At 32.4% G+C, this 22,886-nt stretch overlaps 1 protein-coding gene across 2 annotated transcripts in view; it reads left to right on the top strand.

Moving 5' to 3' along the window:
- LOC118182196 (LHFPL tetraspan subfamily member 2a protein-like) overlaps positions 1-18,856 on the top strand; it is a 102,847-nt gene extending 83,991 nt beyond the window's left edge. For both annotated transcript variants that reach the window (XM_085816614.1, XM_035351513.2), the window contains 4 exons: positions 5,585-5,775; positions 9,057-9,308; positions 15,449-15,562; positions 18,254-18,856. In XM_085816614.1, coding sequence (XP_085672740.1) covers positions 5,598-5,775; positions 9,057-9,308; positions 15,449-15,562; positions 18,254-18,396 — 687 coding nt within the window. In that variant the 5' untranslated portion in view covers positions 5,585-5,597 and the 3' untranslated portion in view covers positions 18,397-18,856. The remainder of the gene's footprint in view (positions 1-5,584; positions 5,776-9,056; positions 9,309-15,448; positions 15,563-18,253) is intronic.
- Positions 18,857-22,886: the final 4,030 nt, after the last annotated feature.

Here is a 22,886-nt window from a genome sequence, read left to right as displayed (position 1 = left end):
CTGATGCGATATTCATTTATTGTACATGTATTATGATTGTACTTTGATTGTACTATATTGTACTTTGATCAGTCATTAGTTCAATAAAAGTTGACGCAATGCCTACGCATCAGATTTCAATCCATATTTCTCATTGCATCATATTTAGGCTTAAGAGCTTCTTGAAAGATTTTTGTATGTATTTTTTTTTTTTTTTTTCTGAATCTAAAAGAATTATTTTTGAAAACTTAAATAAGAGCTGTAATTCGAAATAATTATTTTAAAATTTATTTCATAAAAAATGCACTTGCGTATTTAGTTGCTTATATCATACGATGGTTTGCGTTTATTTTTTTGTCTCTGGTATAGAAATATCTTCGCATGGATCTGTTTCTAAAAAAAATTTATACTACTAAATAAAACAAATTAAATCTGAGTTATCCTTACATGGGATATTAGTTGAGATTACATATTACTGTTTTCCTTTTTCAGATATTGTGAACATTTTGCGTACAAAATAAACACTGAATTAAATTAAAATTTGGTATGTTGTAAGGTAAGCGTGAATTGTATTAACATTCATATTATATTTTTATAATATGAATAAAGGAATCATGAATGAAATTTATTAATGTTTTTCAAAATTGCAAACTTTCCCACAAGAACTTTGTAGATTTTAGCTTCTGTATGATGTATAAATATGTCAGATAAAAAATATGTAGATCAAAATTATAATTTAAATTAAAATAGCCCCTTAATTCCTTTATTTTTAATTTGGGTATTCCCCTCTCTTTTCTAAAAATAGTAAAAACTATTTCTGGACTGCGTCATTTCTAGATCAATCCATACATAGGACTTAATAACGCTGATGGAGTAGCTAATTCGGAACGTAAATCGAAGCTTTCCGCCCCCCCCCGAGGTGCTCTCCCTCAAAATTGGGTGGGAATAGAAGTCCAACCTCTTGAGGCTGTGGCAACTATACTTCCATGAAATACATGGATAAGACAACAACATCAAACGAAACTTTCTGTTAATGCGTTGCCCTACTGTATAACCTTTGCTTTTACCTCTGCTCTCGCTAAGACGCTGCCTTAATGCTCTCTTCCTATCGCAACAGCATTAAAAATGTAAATATTCTTGAATAGGCACGATTACAGTGCCAACTGAGTTGACTCCGCAAATGTCAATTGAAATAAAGATGAATATTTACTTTGCTTCGGCTGCTAAATTTCCTTTTCAATATGGATCAACAGTCTATGCCTCAGTATTGCTAACTTTGCTTTATTGTATATATATATATATATATGTGTGTGTGTGTGTGTGTGTGTGTGTAAGATATAGCAAAATATGATAGCTGTTTCAAAAAAATAATTGACGACCTCAAAATTAACAATCTAAATTTGGTAATCTGCCCCTAAATTCATCTCTTCTCACAGGTTCCAGACTTTTCTATCTTACGTAACGTTTTAATGCAGATACCTCTTGTCCAATCAAATTAATTCTAAACCAAAACTGTGAACTGAAACTTTCCCATTCCCAGCCTTCTTCCTATGAAAATACTATAACCTTTCCCTTTTTTCCGCATAGCTCTCCTGCTAGCAAGACGCTTTTAAACCATGCTGCTGCTTACTTAAGATGACGTTCTAATTCAAAATGCAAGTTATGTATTCAAATATAATTAGGAAACATCTTGTCTGAAAAAAAGGATGATTTGATATGCGTGGAAAAAATAAAGATTGTGATTTTTTCAAAATATTTTGTGCTAAATTGCGTCATCATGCTTTCCACTCTGCCACCTTCAAGCCACTACGGTCTTCTCGGTCATCTACGCAGTATCGTAAGCTGTTGGGAGGTCCACTGCTTTCATCTACGCATTTGAAATCATTACATATATATATATATATATATATAAATTTTTGACATATATAAAATTTGCCAATTATTGGGTATGAGAGGAGATACTGAAATGAATTCACAGCGCAATGATAACGATTCTGAATTCTTTTTTGAACGAAGTTCCCTTAATCTATTTAATTTAGAAGTTGGTGACGTTCACAAACACATACGTACATTTTATTTACATAATCAATATAGCACAAGATTGTTAGACATACATATTCAGAGTTATGAAGCTTAACATCATCGTTATTGCATTTCTTACTGCACAGAAAACAAAATGTATTATGAAGACAAGATGCCAGAAGTGCCACATTATGCATGGCAGCATTAATTCATAACAGTAGTTTATATCAGTCTTCCTATTTAGGTAGATTTTAGCAGATCTTCTTATCCAGTATAACGATTTTCCTTATTTTAAATTTACATATTTTAAAATTAAATTTTTAATTTATTAGAAAAAAAAATTCAATTCGTTAAACGGGTCTAAATTTACACCAACACTGGTGTAACATTTATCTTATTTAGCTATCATTTACGTTTTTTTCTCGTCTTCTCATTAATTTTTTAAAAATTATTTAATATTGTACCAGACACCATATTTTGTTATTAGAAATGTTCTTTAGCAGATTTTTTCAAAATTTTTAGACATTATTATACATTTATCATCCATACAACTTCTTAAGTACTGCCATTACACGAATTGATATCTACATGGCTCTATGGATTGTTTGTAGGGTTATGTGATTTGCTCCTTAACAAACAGCGATTTGAAAGGAATAAAGGTGCATTTTAATAATTTTAAATATTCATTTGTTTTTAATTATATTTCTAATTGATATAATTTTAAATATATTTAATTTATACTATATCCAACTGATAAATCATAAACATTTGCAGCATTACCATAGTTAATAAAAAAAGCTTCTAATTCCATACATTATGTATCTCGGTATATTTGATTTTCTGTTTATTTATTTCATGTAATTACTTTTTTATTGCATATATTGTTGCATATATATATAGAGAACTTTTGTATTGATGTGTTGTAGTCAGGTGATTTATATTTAACGGGTAATTTTTGTTAACATTTGCATCATAGTTCTAGTTAACAGAAAAGGTTTCTAATGCATTATATTGTGTATCTAGGTACCGATTAATCTTTACAGTGATCTTTAAAAATATGAGTTTTCCAATGTAATTTCAGGCTCCAGTGAAATTATTTGCAAAGAAAAATGGTCGATAAATCATGTCAATAAAATCTCTAAATAATGTAATTTATAGTACAAACCAGTTTGAGTGATTTATTAGGTACCTCATTCGTAAATCTTATAAAAATATTCATCAGTTTTGAAATAACTACAAAAGCTTCTAATACCACATATTCATATTAAATTCATTTTTTAGCTCTCTGATATTTTTATGATCTGTGTATTTTGATGTTGTATGATAATAATTCTTCCGCTGTCCCGCAGTAAAAAAAAAACTTGACTTTTTTCAGACAAGACCCGCCTAATATACTCTCTATTTTCAGACAAGACCCGCCTAATATACTCTCTATTCGTCGGGAAATACACTCATGTCCATAAATTAAGGATAATTCGGAGTCACGCGGAAATCGAACTCTAAAATAAATATATCACCTGTAAAATCACTACACACATCTTCAAGAATCATATACAAATTTCAGGAAGTAACCAGATGACACCGATGGTACGTCACAATGACGAGAGTGTAAGAGAGTGATATATCAGGAATACAGGCAAAGAAGTAAAATTGTTCGCAGGCGCTTTATAAGCATTTCAGTGCAATAACCGAATAGTTATGACACAAAGGACGCATTTGGATGATTTTTTACGTGGTAGAATTATCGGCCGTCTGGAATGTGGACGTACCCAACTGGAAGTATCAGACGAACTTGGAATTGCCCAGAGTGTCATCTCAAGGCTTTGGCAACGATTCCAAGATGATGGTAATGTGAGTAGATGTTACAGCACAGGTCGCCCAGAGTTACAACGCCGAATGAGGACCGGTATTTGGCAGTTACTGCCAAAAGAAACAGACGAAGCACAGCCTCAGACCTGTATCGTGAGCTCTCTTCAGCCACTGGTACGGCAATTTCAAGGCAAACCGTGTGCAGACGCTTAGGGTAGATTGGTCTATATGCTCGTAGACCTGTGAGATGCGTTCCACTTACTGCAACTCACTGTCGCCTGCGGTTAGCCTGGAGTAGAGAGCATACATTGTGGACACCAAAACAGTGGGCTTGTGTGATGTTTTCCGACGAGTCCAGGTTTAGCTTGCAGTCTGATTCTCGTCGGACTTTCATATGGAGAGCTCCAGGTACCCGTTACCACCAAGAAAACATCTTGAACGACATCGTTACGGTGGTGCAGGAGTGCTCGTTTGGGGTGGAATTATTCTGGGTTCCAGAACTGACCTGCATGTTCAAATTAGAACTATGACAAGCCAAATCTATCGAGACGTCATTCTGGAACGACATGTACGTTTGTTTCGGGGCGCCATGGGCGCACAATTTGTGTTTATGGATGACAACGCCCGTCCTCACCGTGCAAACATCGTAAGCGAATGCCTTCAATCGGAGGATATCACCCGTATGGACTGGCCAGCATTCTCACCGGACTTGAATCTAGTAGAGCACGTGTGGGACATGCTTGGCCGACGAGTTGCAGCCCGTCAACCTCCTCCTACATGTCTACCGGAACTTCGGAGAGCATTGCTTTTTGAGTGGTGTAATATCCCCCAAGATCAGATCGATAATTTGATACTCACCATGCCTAGGCGTTGTACGGACTGTATTGCATCGCCTGGGAGACATACAACGTATTAACAATCATACCAACCAGGTAATATTGGTTTTTTGTAAATAGTTTTTTTTTTTTTTTTTTTTTTTTTTTTTTGTAATTTGCTCCAGGGAGAAAAAATCGCTAATTTTTTAATAATATCAAACATATAGCATTTTTTTTGCTCTTTACCTTTTGTTTAATAAATAAGCTTTACAAATAAGTCAAATTTGTTTTGCTTCTAACTCTTCCTTTGCCTGATTTTGCATTATCCTTAATTTATGGACATGAGTGTAAATGTAATTCATTTTTTTTTCAGTTATTTAAACAAAACAACAACAACAATTTTTTTTCGATTTTAGTTTATTTTATATAAGTTTAAACATTTTAACCAAGGTATTATTTTTTTGTGGAAAATTAAGTTAATTCAAAAAGAAAAAGCGCAAAAAAATTATCTGCCTTAAACTGAAAATTCGGAAAAAAAAAAAAAAAAAAAAAGAGAGAGAGAGAGAGAATCTTATAAATAGTTAGGATTAAAAACATATATAAAATTTGACATATTTTTAATACTGCAGGAGGATTTGAAAGCTCCCTGAAAGTGGAGGCTCAGGGTAAATGACCTGTCTGCCCGTATCAGGTCCTGCTATAAGACATAAATTTTAAAACTGCTCAAGAAGCGGTAAATGTACTCGAATATGGAATTCCTAGATTTTCAGATAAGTGCTTTATCTTTCGAACAACTGAAACCATTTACTTTCATGCAGTTCTTTCCGATTCATAGTAGCCCTATGCTTTTAATTAATTTAGCAGTCTTAATGTTAAGATAAAATAGTCTCATGATTCTGACTCGAATATAAATACAATCTTGCATACTGATTCAGTTGTATATACATTGTGTTTTTCAGTTTCTTAAGAGAGATGTGTTATGTGATAGTAACGTCACGGACGCTGTTATGGACGTTGCTAACGATCGCAACGACCCTCGCTATGTTGGCTGCAGTGGTTACTCCTTCGTGGCTGATAGGAGCTCCGAGGAGGCCGGGCCTCAAAACCAGAGGCGAGATGTCAGAAAGAGATCTCTACTCACCATCCTTAGGTAAGTATATACTGTATTTAATTTAAATAAAAACAAAAGGAATATTTGTTTTTAATACCTATTAATAAGTTCTGCTATTAATTTTTACAAATTCTTGTAAAAAGACAAAAGACAAGTTGCTGTAAGACCGGTTTTTCCATTTCTCTCTTGTGTAAATAGTTCGATTATATTCTATCAAAACTTAAAGTTCAAACACTAAAAATAAAGCAAGGTTGGATCACACTCACAAACTAGAAAATAATACCAGGGTTCGCAGCGTCCTGTAGACTATTCCATTCGTCAGGTGAAGTTCTATAGTTGTCACCATCTAACTCGTCAAGAGGATTAGCGTCTTATGTCCTCAGGCTTTGCTAAAACAGTTCGGTATGTTTGTGATGACCTAGATTTCCAGGACGCGAGTTAGGATTTCTATCTCCTTTTCGGCCGCGCAAGTTGCAGTTCTCACAAGTCGCTTGCGATAAAACTTCTTCGTAAGAGCCGTAATGCCTTGAACCAAAAACGATGAAGACGACTTGTTGCACTGAGAGCTAAAAATGAATCTTTACATTGGTTAATTCAGATCATGTATGTTATGGGCTGTACACCTGTCCACTGTCATAATATGCCTATTCTAAGCCATCAGACCATTAAAACGAAGAAGCCATTTTCGGAATGATGAGCTTTGATACAAGCTTTCTTATTGTAGAAGTATATGCAAGGTTAAGTACTGTTTATATTCTTAAAACAACGTGATTCCTTTGACTGACGTAAAATAGAGCGACTTGCCTGCATGAAAAGAACTCTGGCAATCTTTACAAAATTCCTTAATGAACTGTTAAGTATAAATTTTTTTCTGTATGTTCTACAGTTGTATATAACAAATCTCTAAAGAAAAATCACTCTACCAAAACTTGTCTCATTATAATATCTTCCTTATTTAAACCGCCGCTCCTTTTGAAAAAGAAAAGGAGTGACATTTTTTGAAACAGTTATAAGGTATTTCTCCCGCCTTCCTAGCGTACCTTCGTGGTGTAGTGGTCACCACACTGAGGCGGTATTTCAGAGGTCCGTGGTTCGATTCCCGGCGAAGGCGTTTGCTATTTTTCTTTTCTCCTGCTCCTAAAAAAAAATCCTAATGTCTTTACATTGGCGCCCAAACTAAAAGGGTGTTGGATGATGATTTTCCTCACCCAGGATTTGGCCATTGAGTGGCCTAAAAACACCAGTCGCCCTTTAAAAGGGGGAGTATATAAGGTATTTCTTCCGCCTTCCTAGCGTGCCTTTGTGGTGTAGTGGTTCTGCACGCTGGGCCGGTATTCCAGAGGCGCGTGGTTCGATTCCCGATTGCTCATTTTTCATCTTGCCTACTTCCAAAAAATACCTAATGTCTCAACACAGTGACATTGTTGATGTGTTCATTACACAAATCGTGAGTGCAAAGTGCAAAGCTTATAGACTAGTGAAACTTATAGACTAGAAAAATCGCAGCTCTTTTTCTTCTAATTTAACTTCTATTTCGCTATCTTTTTTGATTACGCTGTGATCGTCTTCTGGCCAGATTTCACCCTCAACAGATTATAATTACACTTACGTTAAAATCTAGCCATGCAAATTATGAATTAGTATTATTCAGATTAAACAAAAAAGAAAAAAATCAAACCTTGGCGGCCATTTCTTTTAAGCTAGTGCCTATTCGTATTTTTTTGCTATTTTGAATTTAGCCGACTGATATTTAACTTGCATTAGATTCTTCATCGATAAATGACAAAGATTTCATTAAGCTAAGTTGTTCTTGTAGTACAATTAGTGTAGAGTATTAGAAAAGATTAGGTTAGGATATTTTACTATGGCAAAACACACACGAGGGCCATCAGTCAAAGGGGAGGAATGTTTTAGCGGAGGATTTTCTAAGGGAAACTCCCTTGTTTTCAACGTTGCACATGGAAAAAAACCAACTAGGCAGCCAGCTCGTTCGCTTGGCTGAATACTGGGGGAAGGGGAATGTTGGAAAATTCGTATAGCTAAAAAATTTGCAATTATGGTTGATTTTGATTTTCGAAACATTTATTTGTGTAATGTTTTCCTTTGAATGACTAATTTTTTCTTGTGATGTAGCCGTTCCTCAATAGACACTAATGCCGGCTAGCTTTAAAAGGATTCATTAACGGAGCACACAGGAACGGTTACAAATAAAAAAATATACATAAAAATGAAACATATACCAAATGGAACATCAAACATTTGAATAACCTAGTAAACCATCATCATGGCGGCTGGAGGTCGACTGACGTTTTTCATATCGCCACGAGATCGCGTTTAAATAAAATAGTTCGGTTACAGTTCATGAGTTCATGGCGTTGAATAAAATAGTTCAGTTACACTCAAATAGTTCTGTTACATCCTCCCCCTGGCGTTGAATAAAATAGTTCTGTTACATCCTTACAAAACTAATTATTAATAAATTTTTCATTAGTTTTTCTGGTGTAATGTTATCACATTTTAAAAGTTAATGGTGCCATTTCGACCAACTGGCAATTTAAAACGTTTTCGTTACATGTTTTGCAAAGATCTGCTTAAATGACGACTTTACCTTGTAGTGTTCCTCCCTTTTATTATACTAAACTAAGTGTTGAGGAACTAGTGAACAGCTAAGCGAATAATCGCTTAAGTCCAAGAACAGAGACGTAAACTCAAGAAGGGTTCATTTATTTGCTCCAAATAAAGAAATACAGTCGGGCCTTACTTAGGGCGTACAACAAAGTCTTCACTTAAAATGTAAGAAATAGGAACTAATTAATGACTAACTAAAGAGATTTAGCCGAAGCTAACACAGTTCTAACCTAGTTGGCCCGTGATATTAAATTAGCTAGCAAAGCCATCGAAAGGCACGTAATACGGTCGAGCATAGTAACAGTTAGAGAGATGTAACCAAAATGCAAACGCGACGTCAGTGGTCAGTCGAAGTCAGTGGAACTTTGACTTAAACACGTTCTACATCTCATTTGCATTAAAAACGATTCTAAAAACTCATTCTAGTAAGGAATTGTAAGTTGCAGCTAGAAGAGCTAGGAAAGGTTCATAAACTTAAAATAACTGTTATAAAATTAGGATATACCTTACAACCTTCTGTCCAACACTGTCTTGTCAGAATTTTTTTTATCTGGTATTTCTTCAAATCTGCAGGATAAATACACTTTTCTTTATATAATTTTTAAATTGAAAAAACGGAATAAGAATAATTGAAAAGATACTTTTCGTGTCGCATATATATAAATATATGAATACAAATATTTTCTTTGCAGGTATTTACAACCGATGCATCAAAATTCATGAAATCAACCGCATATATACTGATAACTGTGCACCATTTGTTACGAGTTTCGGCATGCCTTCAGATCAGTTCCCAAATTTCTGGAAAGCATCTCTCATATTCTTTGGTTGTGGATTGTCTCTCATGATGTTTACCCTTCTAACATCCATCCTGGGCTGCTGCTTTAGAAGCATCATGAAGAAGAGCATCTTCACCATTTCAGGGACGATACAAGCTATCGCAGGTAAGAGCTTTAATTTTCTAATTTGGTTTGCATCTCTAATCATCTATAAAACGGTAATGGAATGGAAGTCAATTGACAACATTGTAATGAACTAACTGCAAATAATGAAATAATTCTACTACATTAATTTTGGTCGAGGTCTTAGATTTAGCTTTGCTATGGAAACTCAGCATTTTAGGTTTCATTATATTATGTTCGAGAAGTATTTGAAGAGAGAGAAAAAGCAGCTTTTCTTCGGCAGACAAAGTATTTCTGTGTTAGTCGGACGCCGCCAACAGTCTTTTGGTGATGACTATGGTACCAAATTCAATAGATCCATAAAAACAAGTTTGTCAATTTTCGACGTGTATTGCTAGGCAGTCGCACTAGATTATTATTCTTCGTAGTTTGTTCTCGACCTCTACACGAACTCTGCTAAATACAAAGGCAAGTACTTCTCTTGAATCAATCTTCAATCTTCAACATTTTTTTCGTATATTATCCAGTATTTACAGTTCCATTGCATGAAAATTGAAACAGTCGCCATTTTTAGCAAAACACCATAAGTCGACACATAATGACCCTTCAGTCTTCTGCTTCATTTCTGAGAAATCCAGTAAATGCACGATGCAGAACGTAGTAAAAATTAACTCAAGACGAATAAATGTTGTTACGAGAACATTTCGTGGGAAACCATAACCCTCCCCCCAACGATGCAATGCAGATATACCCTTACTTTAATAATTGGTGTCAATTGAAATTAACAAAAAAGAAGCCATTCTCATCCTTTTTCTAATTAAAAACATTAAAAAAAGGAAGGGGAAAGAAAGAAAGGAAAAAATTTTAAAATCTTGTCATTTTAGAACTTTTGTTTCATTATTGTTTCCCCAATGATTTCAATTCGGAACTACGATTGCCGAACGCTCACAAGAATCAAAGTAATGAGTGGTATTCTTGACGATGTATCGGCAACGACTAATACGCAAGCACCTTGTGGGGTTCCAACCTTTTCTCTAACAGCTAAATGTGTAGGAACCTCGTGAACGGGTAAAGTTGGCTCCTTTCTCATAGTGTACAGCAAAGCCTGAACTTGGGCTTGAACTCAAATAATAACAAATAAAACTTAACTAATGCTAACTAAAAAGATTTAGCCGAAGCTATCAAAATTCTACTGGAGTTGGCTCCTTAAACGCTAACTAAACGGCGAAGCTATCAAGGGTCTGAAATATGGTCTAGCGTACTAATAGCTTAGAGAGAGTGTAGCCACAAGGCAAACGCGCGCTAGTCAGAATCTCTGGCTTTCTAATGAAGTCAGTGGAACTTCGACTTAAATACCGCTCTTACTCATTTACATTAAACGCGATTCTAAAAACCACATTCTGGTAGAAAATTGTAAGCTGAAATTAGGAGTGATAAGAAAGTAGCTCTAACTAAAAAGCTAACTGTTAAAAACTTAGGATAAACCTTACAACCTAAACTGACAAAAAACATGAATTAATAACTATTTTACTGAAAGTATTCAATGAAGAATTTTCTTAAAATATTTTGAGAAAGTTGACAAAAGCATATGACTAAAAATCTTCGTTCAATCGAAAACTATTCAGAAATTTAGTCAGAAGAAATAATATATGCTTCCAAAAAAAAAAAAAAAAAAAAAAAAAAAAAAGAACAAAGCCGATTAAATTCGTGATGATGCAACAGAATATGCAAAACGTAAGAATACATACTCAACACAGAGATGTGGCTATGGTTTTCAGCGACCCCTGGATGCTGTGCCCGGAAGCAGATGTCCCTCCCTAGCTACGCCACGGATCCTGCATAAACTCAAAAGTCACTGCAACATTACATTCAGTTATGAAAATGACTCTGAAAGCCTTGAAGTGTAATTACATAAATTATTTTAATATTAATGTCCATGCATTTTCAATTAGTTTCGCTCAGTTATATTGAATGATGAACTGTGGGTCAAGAGAAATTTCTCGAATAATATATTACACTGCATATTGTTCTAATTGAAGTCCTAGGATGAATAAAACTTAATGAAAGCTGAGGACAGTTTGGAGGACTCTTGAGTGATATTATAACACCTGCTGTATTATCTATCTGTTAGAACATCTTATAAGCCTAATTCTTTAAATCCATTGTAACACTGTTTGGAAGTGCGATTGCTGTGAAAGCAATCTTATCTCACTGAAAGAGAATTTCATCTTTCTCAAACTAATATATTATTCCATAAAACGAGCTTTTAAAGGAAGATTACGTTGTATGTATCTTGATGAAATGTACTGAAGTCATACTTTTTTATTTCATTTAAAATTAATACCGAAAGTCAAATTATCAAAACTACAAATTATGATTTGAGATACAGCAAAATCCTGACTAACCTTCAAGCCGTATAAAATGGGTTTTTGGACCATATGAAGAAATAGCTGATTAATAATAATAATAAAAAATTAATTAACATTTGTAAGTTACTATATACCAGATTAAAATGGTGTATATATTTGCCATTAATGAAGCTAAAATAATCAGTAATTCAAATTAATGCAAACTGGAAAAAAAAAAAAAAAAAGTATGGACATAGGCACACTATCCAAAAGACATAGATAACAACCACCAACTAACGCGATGAGTTTGAGTGATTTAGAAATTATAATTAGCAGTTTTCTCAGTCATTTTACTTTCTGGGCGAAATAATGTATTATCTTTGAATGCAAAAAATGCACTTTCGAAAAGTCGTAAAAGTTTTATTCAAGCACGGGGGGGGGGGAACTCATGTTGAAAATGTGGTCATTATAAAAGGAGGCGCATTAAAGCAGGATCGGTTATGAAGGCGTCTATTGATTGTAATAACATTAAAAAAAGGCAATATGATCTCGACAATATGACACACTGGCTGCATAGGCGTTTTTGCCGTTTTCGTCATGTGTAACGTGTATACAAGACAGGTTCCCTTAAAAAGTTCTCCATGAAGGCATTCCTTGCCTTAGGCAAATAGCCCACGAGTGATTTGCCATAATTAACACATTAAAGGCGGGGGGAATCTTGAAAGTATGCTAGGTAACGCGGCGACCGCCTCGTTTTGCATTTTAGAGCGGGCGATATTTTGTGAAATCATAAAAAAATGTAGACTTAAAAAAGTTTATTTAAACTCTTAAAACTGCAAGAAATATTAAAAAAGAACTAAACACTAATTACAAAAAATGTTTTAAAGTACATATTTATGAGAAGAATCTAGTATTTTTTATGAGTGTGATAATGTTGATAACACACACCACGGTGAAGAGGTGCATTGCAAAACTCGCATTTGAAGCAAGTCAACTTTCTTTTTTTATGTGCCACACAAACTACGCAGTTTCGTTGGGCATATAGCTTTTTGCCTTTATTTTTTATCCGAATTAATTTGTGTTTTTTGATGTCTGGCGAAAGACGTCCAGGCGGATCAATTTTATATCGTGGAGTCCGTGGTGCCGAGTTCGATGTACCAGGTTGTGGCTCTTCAATGACCATCAAATCCTCTGCATATATATCTTTATTTTCACGTGAAACCATATTGAAGGAGTTCAAAATTTACTGTAAGTAGAATTTGAACAATCGAACAGCTTCAAACCACAAAACATACTAAATACAAATGTAAAGTGGCGCATGGATTGCGCAATGTGGTGTCGGCCTAGCAGAATTCGTTCTTTTTACTCACTCGATCAGTGTGCAGCAACAAAATAAATAAATAAATAAACTAATGGAAAATATTTTAACTCCAAATTTTACTTCAATGCATGTAAATTTCTTTATTGTCAAGATATTTGTATACGAAGAAAGTATTATATAAATCATAGCGAAGAGCCTTTTGGATAAAAACAAATATAAAATATTCAAAGACTGGAAAAAAATAACTTTTCATTCACTATATGTAATTCTGAATTATTTAATATTCTGTCATAATTTTAATGTTCTGTTTGGTTATATCTATTTGAAAGCTTTTAAATGTATTGCAAGATACTATATTGCAATAATACATTGTAACAAACATAGTCCTATTTTTGAAACAAAAATCGCTCTTTTAAGAACCAATAATTTTATTTATTAAACTATATTATGGAAATAATAATTTTAAACCAAGCATCGTGTGCTAATATGCAAAATAAAGGGGAAATAGTTCCGTTTCTGCGAATTTCTAACATTGTGATGCCGGTTTAAAAACAGGTTTGGTTTTTATGATTATGGCAAAGCACATGAGGGCTATCTGCCTAAGTTGAGGAATACCTTCGTGGGGCACTTCTAAGGGACACTGGATCGTATACACGTTACACATAAAAAAGACCATGAAAACACCCATGCAACTAGCCCGTTCGCCTGGAATCAAACACAGGTCAAAACTATTAGTGTTCAATGATTTTACCGCTCGACTGCTGTTTACAAAACAGAATGGCTGTCTTAAGAGTAGAAAATGAGCCAAGGAAACTGTCAAAAAGGCAAACATATGGAAAACACGTTCCATTAATGATTTACCTCAAAGCTTAACGAAAGGTATGACGAATATGTATATTTCAACTTCATTAGAGAAAAACATGGCATATCTGATGAGTATCAGCTTTTATCAAACAAAATATGTAACTGGGTTATTTAAATCTGATATCTGTACTTCTTCACATTAATCGATAGGAAAATTTTAATTATTATGAAAATGCCAAAACTCTGATATGCTTACATTATATTTTAAAATAATATTTGTCTCTTGAATTGGAATTTCTACGCAACTGTATTCATTCCGGCTTCTGTTATTCTGTCCGGCCCACCAGCGGCCGAGCGGTAAAGTCACTGAACACTGGTAGTTCAGTCTGAGGTTTGAATCCTGTGAACGGGCTGGCTGCATGGGCGTTTTCGTGGTTTTTTCCATGTGTAATGTATATACGAGTCAGTTTCCCTTAGAAAGTCCTCCACGAAGGCATCCTTCCCCTTAGGCAGATACCCCTCGAGGCTTTGCCGTAATTAAATAACTTAACCTAACCTAACCTAACCTAACCTGTTATTCTGTCCAAAGAAAAACTGCTAGTACTATTAAGTTATTGCATTATTCTTCATTTGAATGTAAAACTTCATAGATTAGTGTATAAATCTCTGTTTTCTTGCGTTTCCAATTTATTCCCATTAAAATCAGTTGACAGTTATAACCGAGAGAGGGGACAATTTAAAAATCAAAAGAAAGTAATACTTGATTTTCAGTCTGGAGAAAGGAGGAAAAAAGTGCCATTATTTCACAAAAATTTTAAAGTGCAGAAATATTCTTTCCTAAATGAAAAAAGATAAACAAGATTTTAGAAATAATGATAATTAAAACATGTAAAATCCTTCTTAATTAATTTGAAACGTTCTTAACCATTCAAAAACTATTTTGCTACTTTTAAAAGCTATTAAAATATAGTTGTAGCCTACTTGTTGGTTGTCGCCATTCAGGATAAGTAAAAAAAGTTTCACACCCAAATAGGCCCCACTAGGGCCGAGTGGTTAAGATTGCTGCATGCTAAGAATGCAACCTAAATTCGATTCCATATGAACAGGCTGGCTGCATATTTGTTTTTCATAGTCTCCCCCCCCCCCAAGTGCAACGTGAATAAGTGCCAGTTTTCCTTTAAAAATGGGAACCTGAGAAAACAGGTATCTTTGATACTGCATGATCCAAATTTCGGCACTAGCTACTATACCAAACTCAAAATCAAGATGTGCAGTCATACTGGATAGATTTTTGGTTTGTAAGGTCACTGTGAGCCATACTCCGATTGACATCTAGCTCATCAATAACATTTATAATGATCTAGTTTTTTTTTAACTGCTATTCTAAAGATATTTGGCCTGTCATTGTATATTAGCCATATATGTTTCAATCCGTGAGTATTCACGTAATAATTAAGGTGTCTAATAGTATTTTTTTAATGAATTCTAGGAACCATTTGCAGAAAAATAGTCTTTTTACTATCTGATTTGAAACAACTACTTCAACAGCTAAAAGCTATTTCTTAGTAGTTGTTTCAAATCAGCTCTTTTATATTTCTTAGCAAGAGAAATTGCAAAGAAGTTTCAAAATGAAAAAAACTATCATATTCATCTTGCCATAAAAAATTATTTAAATAAATAACTTCATGTTCTGTTTCTCTTTATCTTAGGCTTATTTTTCATTCTTGGACTCATGTTATACCCAGCAGGCTGGAGTAGTCGAAGAGTTCATTTGATTTGCGGAGATAAAGCTGAACCATTTTTACCTGGAGATTGTACCCTAGGTAAAATTCTTTTATAATCTGTCAAATTACATTTTTTAGCATCATATTTAAAAATAGGTTCCCTGCAACATAAATCAAATGTATTTTATATTAATATAAATTGACAATAAATTGTGGTCAGTTGGTATTGATCTTCTTGATGCTGCTTAAATGATGAGTAAATGAAAATAAACCACACTACAAGGAATCGGAACTCGTTCTCTAAACGAAAATTATTCTTAAATCAGTCTCGTACAACCTGTAATGATGTCGATTTCACAACACTAAAAAAGGCTGATGTCAATTAAGAGAATCTTATTTAAATATTGTAGTAGAGTTTTTGTCTGTGATCAATTGACTGTTATAGATATTATGAAAAAATAAAGAAGTAAAGGCATTGAAACAAGGGAACAACTAATTGCGTAACAAAACAACCTATACCAACCGACAATCAAGTACGTATCTGCGAATATGTTAAAAAATGCCGCATTTTGTTGAAACCCAAAGCTATGATAAAATCATATTTTTTTATTTTGAACTCAAAAAATTTGTATAATCAAAAAGATGCAAATTAAAATATTAATCTGCTTTTTCCATACGATATCATTACAGCTTCTTCATAATCCATAAATGTGGTTCTCAGCCCTTTCCCCCCATGTACCCCTTTGACTATTGATAGATGATCATTGCCCCCTTCCAAAATTAGAAAAATACATGCATATTTATTTAAATTTAGATTATTTTTTGTGATTTATAAATTTAATACAAGTATAGGAAATGTTGATAAATACCAAAACATCAATAAACATATTTTTTCATAATCATAAACTAAATATTTAGCAGAAAAATTAAAATGCTGTCTGCATTTCCCCCTGAAACTACGGAATTGCCTACTCTCTGGTTGAACCCCAGCCATAAATTTTTTCCTCCATTCAGAAAAAGAATAAATTTTAAGAAAAGAAGTAACACGAAAATGAGATTAATAAAATAATTAAATTTTAGCAGAACTGGATAACTGAAATGTTTTTGCATTCCATTCTGGGTCTGAAAAGGGCCATCTTAATAAAATCATGGGCCCTGACAGTCTTTTGCAAGGTTCTAAGACTATTAAAAAAAAACAATATAAATTTTCCAAAATATATAGACATTTAGTGTGGGGCCTCTTGGCAGTACCCATATGTTAAGAACACAGCGAGTTCAAATTAACCAAGTTCGACTATATACGCACATAAAATTTGCAGGCATTCAGAAAAAAGAAATAACAACTCAAGTAAGGGAATACTGATCATAAAAATCTGATAAATAAATATTGCTTTAGAAATACAAATCACAAAGCTTTCTCATAGGAACAGCAATTTTATTTACTTGTTGCACATACAAAGTTGTAGACTATTTTTTTAATCAATTCCTTCAAAGAATTATTGATATCATTTACTATTATGACTATTTACGAGCCACAACATTATCTGCTTATGGAAAAAAAAATTCTATGTGGTTTATTGTTCTGATCCTGTGAACATCTGCTATCATATATTCAAAAGCTGAACTAAGAATAATGACAAAATTTTGTTGCGAAGCATTAGAAACAGTAATAAAGACATTTGAAATTTTGCAATAAGGATCAGGCATTAATAAGATCCAATATTTTTCATTGATACAGACAACTTCATGATGGATGGATGTAAAGGTAGAGATGATGAACCTAGAAATGGTAGCTTCTTCGCAGTTTCAAAGATAACAATATGAAAAAAGTTTCGATAACTGTTGTTAAAAAATGTCACGTCTTTTTGAGTGATAACTAATGGGCTTAACATCAGTAATAGCACCTGCTTACAGAACTGGGATGAAAGATCTTGAGATATAGAAAAATAGAAAAACTCTTGAATTTATGAATGCCATGATTTGATGATATAAATTAATATTGATTTCTTTTTAACAAATTGTGAGCAGAAATACAATTTGGTGCTTTGCTTATGATCTGAGACAAAATAACAATCATCTGCTTAGGTTGGAGAAAATTAAATCATGTACGATTTTGACTGGAAAAGAATAGTTTGTGAGGAATTCATGTTTTTTTATAGACGTAATGGACAGACTTCTGAAGAGATTTCTAGGAAGGCTTGAGAAAGCTCAATTAAATATAGTTTTGCTGCATGACAATATGGAGTTGCATTGAGGAGCAATATGAAATTCAATTAAGTAGTTTTTAGCGAAGAAAAGAGTTACAATTCTAAAGTATTTCCTCATTCACCAGGTTTGGCACATGCAAACTTTCTCTTTCACCTCAAAAGTCATTATTTTAATAGCACTAAAGTGATTCAGAAAGCCAGTATATTACAGAATTTTAAACCAATTCAGAACATATTAAAGGCCAAGATGTAAGGATGTTCCTTTCTTTTGATTCTGTACAAACATAGTCATAAAATTCTATAGATGTACTGTACATGTTTAATTCTTTTTATCAATTATAAATTGAAACTGCTATACCTCTTTTTCTTTTCTTGATCTTAATTTCCAATAAATTTAAAACCTTCCTAATTTTATCATAATTAGAATTCCTCATGAATATTTTTCATGATTGAGTTCATCTTCCTTAGTGATAATGTAAAATATGCTATATTATCAACTGGCACTTAAGCAATTTTTTGTTTGTTGTCATTATTCCTTGTTATTAAGTCGCTATATAATTTTTAAATGCCTTTTTCTTAACAGGTCTGGCATTTTATTTGGCTATTGGAAGTACACTTGTAACATTTATTTGCTCCGTATTATCTGTCCAAGCAGAAGTGTCAACTTCTACAGACAAAGTACAAGATGAAATTCTTGAAGGAAAGACATTAATATGCCTTCTATGAAGATAGAACTTTGGGGGAAAATGACTATTTCATAAATGCGGTTTTCTGTGCTACTTGAAAATCGCTGCTATACAATCCTACAGTTTTTTATATATGTATATTCTCAGGTACAAACTTTCTCGGAAATAAGGTTTATAAATTAGCATCAAATGCAGCATTTTTATATTCATGTGAACTGGGAAATACGAGAAAGTTGCACAGTAGCAAATGATCTGAAAATGATGCATCTTCAAGTGAAGAGATTTTTCAAACTTTATCCTGAAGAAGTTTCAGACTTGTTGTATAAACTGTAAATTTTTGTTTAATATTGCTAAAATAAATCATAAAAATGCTTTTACTATAAGTTTTATAAGCAATTTTTATGCACAGTTTTTGCCTTTTAATGAATACTGTATTAACAATAGGAAAATTGTATAAGAAAAAAAAAATCCATTAAAATAATAAATTGGTTTGAAAAAAATTATGTTTACAGACTATTTTCCTTAATATTTATAAGAATAAAATTCTACTATTTCCATATTTTTTTTCTACTGAGTATTTAATTCCAATTTTGTAATTTGCATCATGTGAATTGTTTGCTGTATCATTTTTTATAACAGTACTGTTACATCAGATTAACTCAATAAAATGTACTTCCTATGTTTTAATTATTTTTTAAGGAAAATTCATTTTTATGCATTTCAGAGGAGCCATGTATATCTGCTAATTTAAAAATAAATGTATGACTTCTTGGAGGCCTCTCTAAGCAAAAAAAATGGCTTGTATTACAATTATACATAAGGAAAATTAACCAAATATCCAGTTCATTTACCTGGAGCTAAATCTAAGTTAAATCAGCAGAATTCAGCAGTCACAACCATTCAGCTATGTAGTAGAGCCAACCCTGTTTAAAATTTTACTCTAAAAACTGCTTTTGCCACTTTATCTTCATAAATCTAATGATCCAGCATATTTCATAATTAATTACAAAAGTTATGAGTTTGCAGGAGTATCAAACCTTTAAGGAACTTTAATATGCAAAAAGTACTCATGTTTCATATTTTTAAGTGCCTTTTACATTTGAACTTTTGATTTTTATTTTGCTCTAATCATACCATAAATTAATCTGTATTATTCCATCATTCTAATAATAAATTTCCATTACTATAAGCTTACATTCTCTATGTGAAACAACTAATGAAGATCTTAAAATTTTGCTATGATAATTTTGTATGCAAAAATGGTATATGTACAGTACACTAAAAATATTGTTCCCTTTGTAGGAGGACTTAAAGCAGAGTATACATAATACTACTAAAGAACCTAAAGCAGAGTATGCAAAATACTACTGTTTCCTTTGTGAATAGGATAGTATGTGAACGAAACTCACTTCATCTACCTCTAACATCTACCATCGGCAGTTCCAAATCCATACTTTGAGGGCATGTACAGCATGACCCAAGAGTCTTTTTGAGAAGTAATCATTTAGTGACTAATTGTTTGTTTTGGCACCTATACATATTTCCAAGCTGGTGCCAGAGTTGGTTCAGTCGTGATTGCATTAGTAGCAGAAATACAAAGCTGTGAAATTTTGGAGTTGAGTAATTACAGAAATTATAGTGGATGATAAAAAGCCTAGCAGCAGTCTAGCACATATAAGATAAGGGATGTATCTCAATAATAATTTGCATAGCTGAAAAATATGGTCAAGTGACTAAGCTTCAAATCATTTCAAAATGCAAGATATAGGGTGGGTTAAAAAAGTAATTTTTTAAATAAACTTGGAAAATACACTGAATTTAGGCTGAAAATACTGCAAAATAAATAAAGATGTTATAGGCTCTGCAGCAATTGTCCACCTCCACGCTTACCATACAATTATTATATCATATCAGCACCAATATTTTCACACATAAAAAATTCTACCTGCATAATTGCTTCATGCATTAATTTTTATATGTCTATGATCAAATAACTATGGCAGCTGGATTGAAAAGTAAAACGTTGGGGTTGCAAAAATTTAATTGAAATACATGACATTAAAGAAATTATATAATGAAATTACAGTTAAATTAAAAATTACAGTTATATAAGGAAATTACAGTAACTGACATCAATGAGATTAATCACCTGCCGTTATTAAGCCCAAAATAAATTTGTTCAACTATTGAGTCATTCAAAAATGGATTTCCCTAAAAATCTTTGATCGAATACTGGATGGCAGCTAGAATTAATTTTTCCACAATTTCTGAAATTACATTAAATATCATTCTGCATCACATACGTATTTGAGATAACTTTTTCAGTTTTAACACTTATTATATTGAAATATCATTCAATGCTGAGAAAGTTAAGATGAAATGTCCAACAATGTCAAATATTGCTGTAAAATTTAATTTGCTATACAGCAAAAAAAAACAAGCACATCCAAATAAAATATGACTTCATTTCATTAATTTTTGTATATTTGAAACAAATTCTAAAACTACTTCTACTAGAGAATGAAACAATGAAACGAACAAATGAAAAAAGCTTTCGAAACATTAAACTATACAAAAATAAAGATGGGGGGGGCAGAATGTTTTCTTTTCACAGTTTGTAAAATTTGTCAATAATATGAAATCATTTAAGTTGGATTGGAAATGTATTACAATATTTCAACAATTAATTTGTTTTTAAAGAAAACGTTTTTTAAAAATAAAATAAAATTTGTCAATAATATGAAATCATTTAAGGTGGATTAGAAATGTATTACAATATTTCAACAATTAATTTGCTTTTAAAGAAAACGTTTTTTAAAAATAGCTAACATTTGCTACTCAAGCATTAATTAGGAATAGCTAAATCCATCAGTCATTTAGCCACCATATCACTAACAGCACTGCCCAGGGTACACCACTGGGTACATTGATATTACAGCTGTGAAGATGGAGGAAAGAAAAGAACTATACAACCAACATTTTGCAGTCAAATTTAAATCCTTGCTTTAGGCTACAGTCAGCCCCCAGTAACTACTACACATGTCATCCAAGATGGCTAAACTTAAGTAATGGTAATAATAATAATAACCTCACTTTGGTTTTACTTAACCGAAGATGAAAGAAGTTTGAATACAACACAATAAGAATGATAAAAGTTCACTTCAGCTCCAATCATCCCTTCAGACTGATGTAATAACAATTTTTCTTTTAAATCACATATGGTTATTTATAAGGAACCTACACTAAATCTGTGTGGTTTCTTTTCTTGACGTCCTTTACATACTTCTAAGAAGATATGGATTCCCACCTTAATAATGACAACTAATGCAAACAGGATAATTTATAATAAACATCTCGTAGCAATCTTCAACTGTATTTACTTTTTGTTTTTCTTCCAAGGGAGTGTCCTCAATGGTATTTGAAAACTTTAAATCATTATATAGAGTAACAATAGTATAGAAAAGAATTAAAACATTTGAACTTTTTGTATTCAAATCTAAAATATTTTAATTAGAATTATTTTAAAAAAGTATTTCTGAGACATGACTTTAGAGAAGCATTGTTATTTTCAGTTAGTGATTAAATCCTATTTGTTACAAATAAAGATCAGAAAAATGTAAGCATATTGTTAATAACTGATTATTATTTCTTCATTTACTCTTCTTAAAACATTCTGAAGCATGTGGTATTTTATACCATAAGTATAATAAATCAAATCCATTATATACATATATGTGTGACATAAAAAATATTTAAATAAGCTTTATAATTTAATTTAGTAATAATCTCTTAATTTCTCATTTATAATGAGTATTTTCTCTTTATTCAAAATAATAATAATAATAATAATAATAATAATAACATAATAAATCATTTTTAGATAAATCTATGCCAGAGCTTGCATAACACTGATACGTAGTTAACTAAAACATAAACTACAAGAACTGAAACCTTTCTAACCTAAACCAAAATCTTTCTTTTAACAAACTGCTATATTGGATAAACGTGTACTTTTAGCTTGAAATTCTGTGCTGCTTGGACATTATTTCCCTCACTCTCTTCCTATTGCAGCAGTATTAAAAAATGTAAATGCTCTGTAAAATAGGCACGATTAAGAGTGCCAAGTAAACTGTGGCCACAATTTATTTCAGTGAATTTAAATAAATGTGGAATTTAATCTGCCTCAACTGCCAAGTTTTCTATTCATTATGGATTAGGATTCTACACAATCAGAATTCTTCCTCTTCAATATGGATCTACATTCCACAACCTACAACATTTACTACATTTTTTTCATTACATACACATTGTTCAAATAATTATGCATATTTTTAATATTCTAATAGTATTTTTAGAATATTTTATCCTTAAAAAAAGCTGTTAAATCTATTGTGAGAGCTTTTAACTGGAAATTTTTTCTTTTCCTTTTTTTTGAATTGTATTTTAATTTTATTTAACAGCAAAGATTTATTTTTAAACTGGCAAGAACAAATGATATACCTGTATACACATTTTATATTTTAAAACATT

Source organism: Stegodyphus dumicola, chromosome 5 (genome assembly GCF_044657685.1).
Source record: "Stegodyphus dumicola isolate Sdum_Otavi_A_Nest chromosome 5, ASM4465768v1".
Taxonomy (NCBI): Eukaryota; Metazoa; Arthropoda; class Arachnida; order Araneae; family Eresidae; genus Stegodyphus; species Stegodyphus dumicola.
The sequence above is the reverse complement of the archived record's forward strand: the minus strand, read 5'-3'. Positions and strand labels throughout refer to the sequence as shown.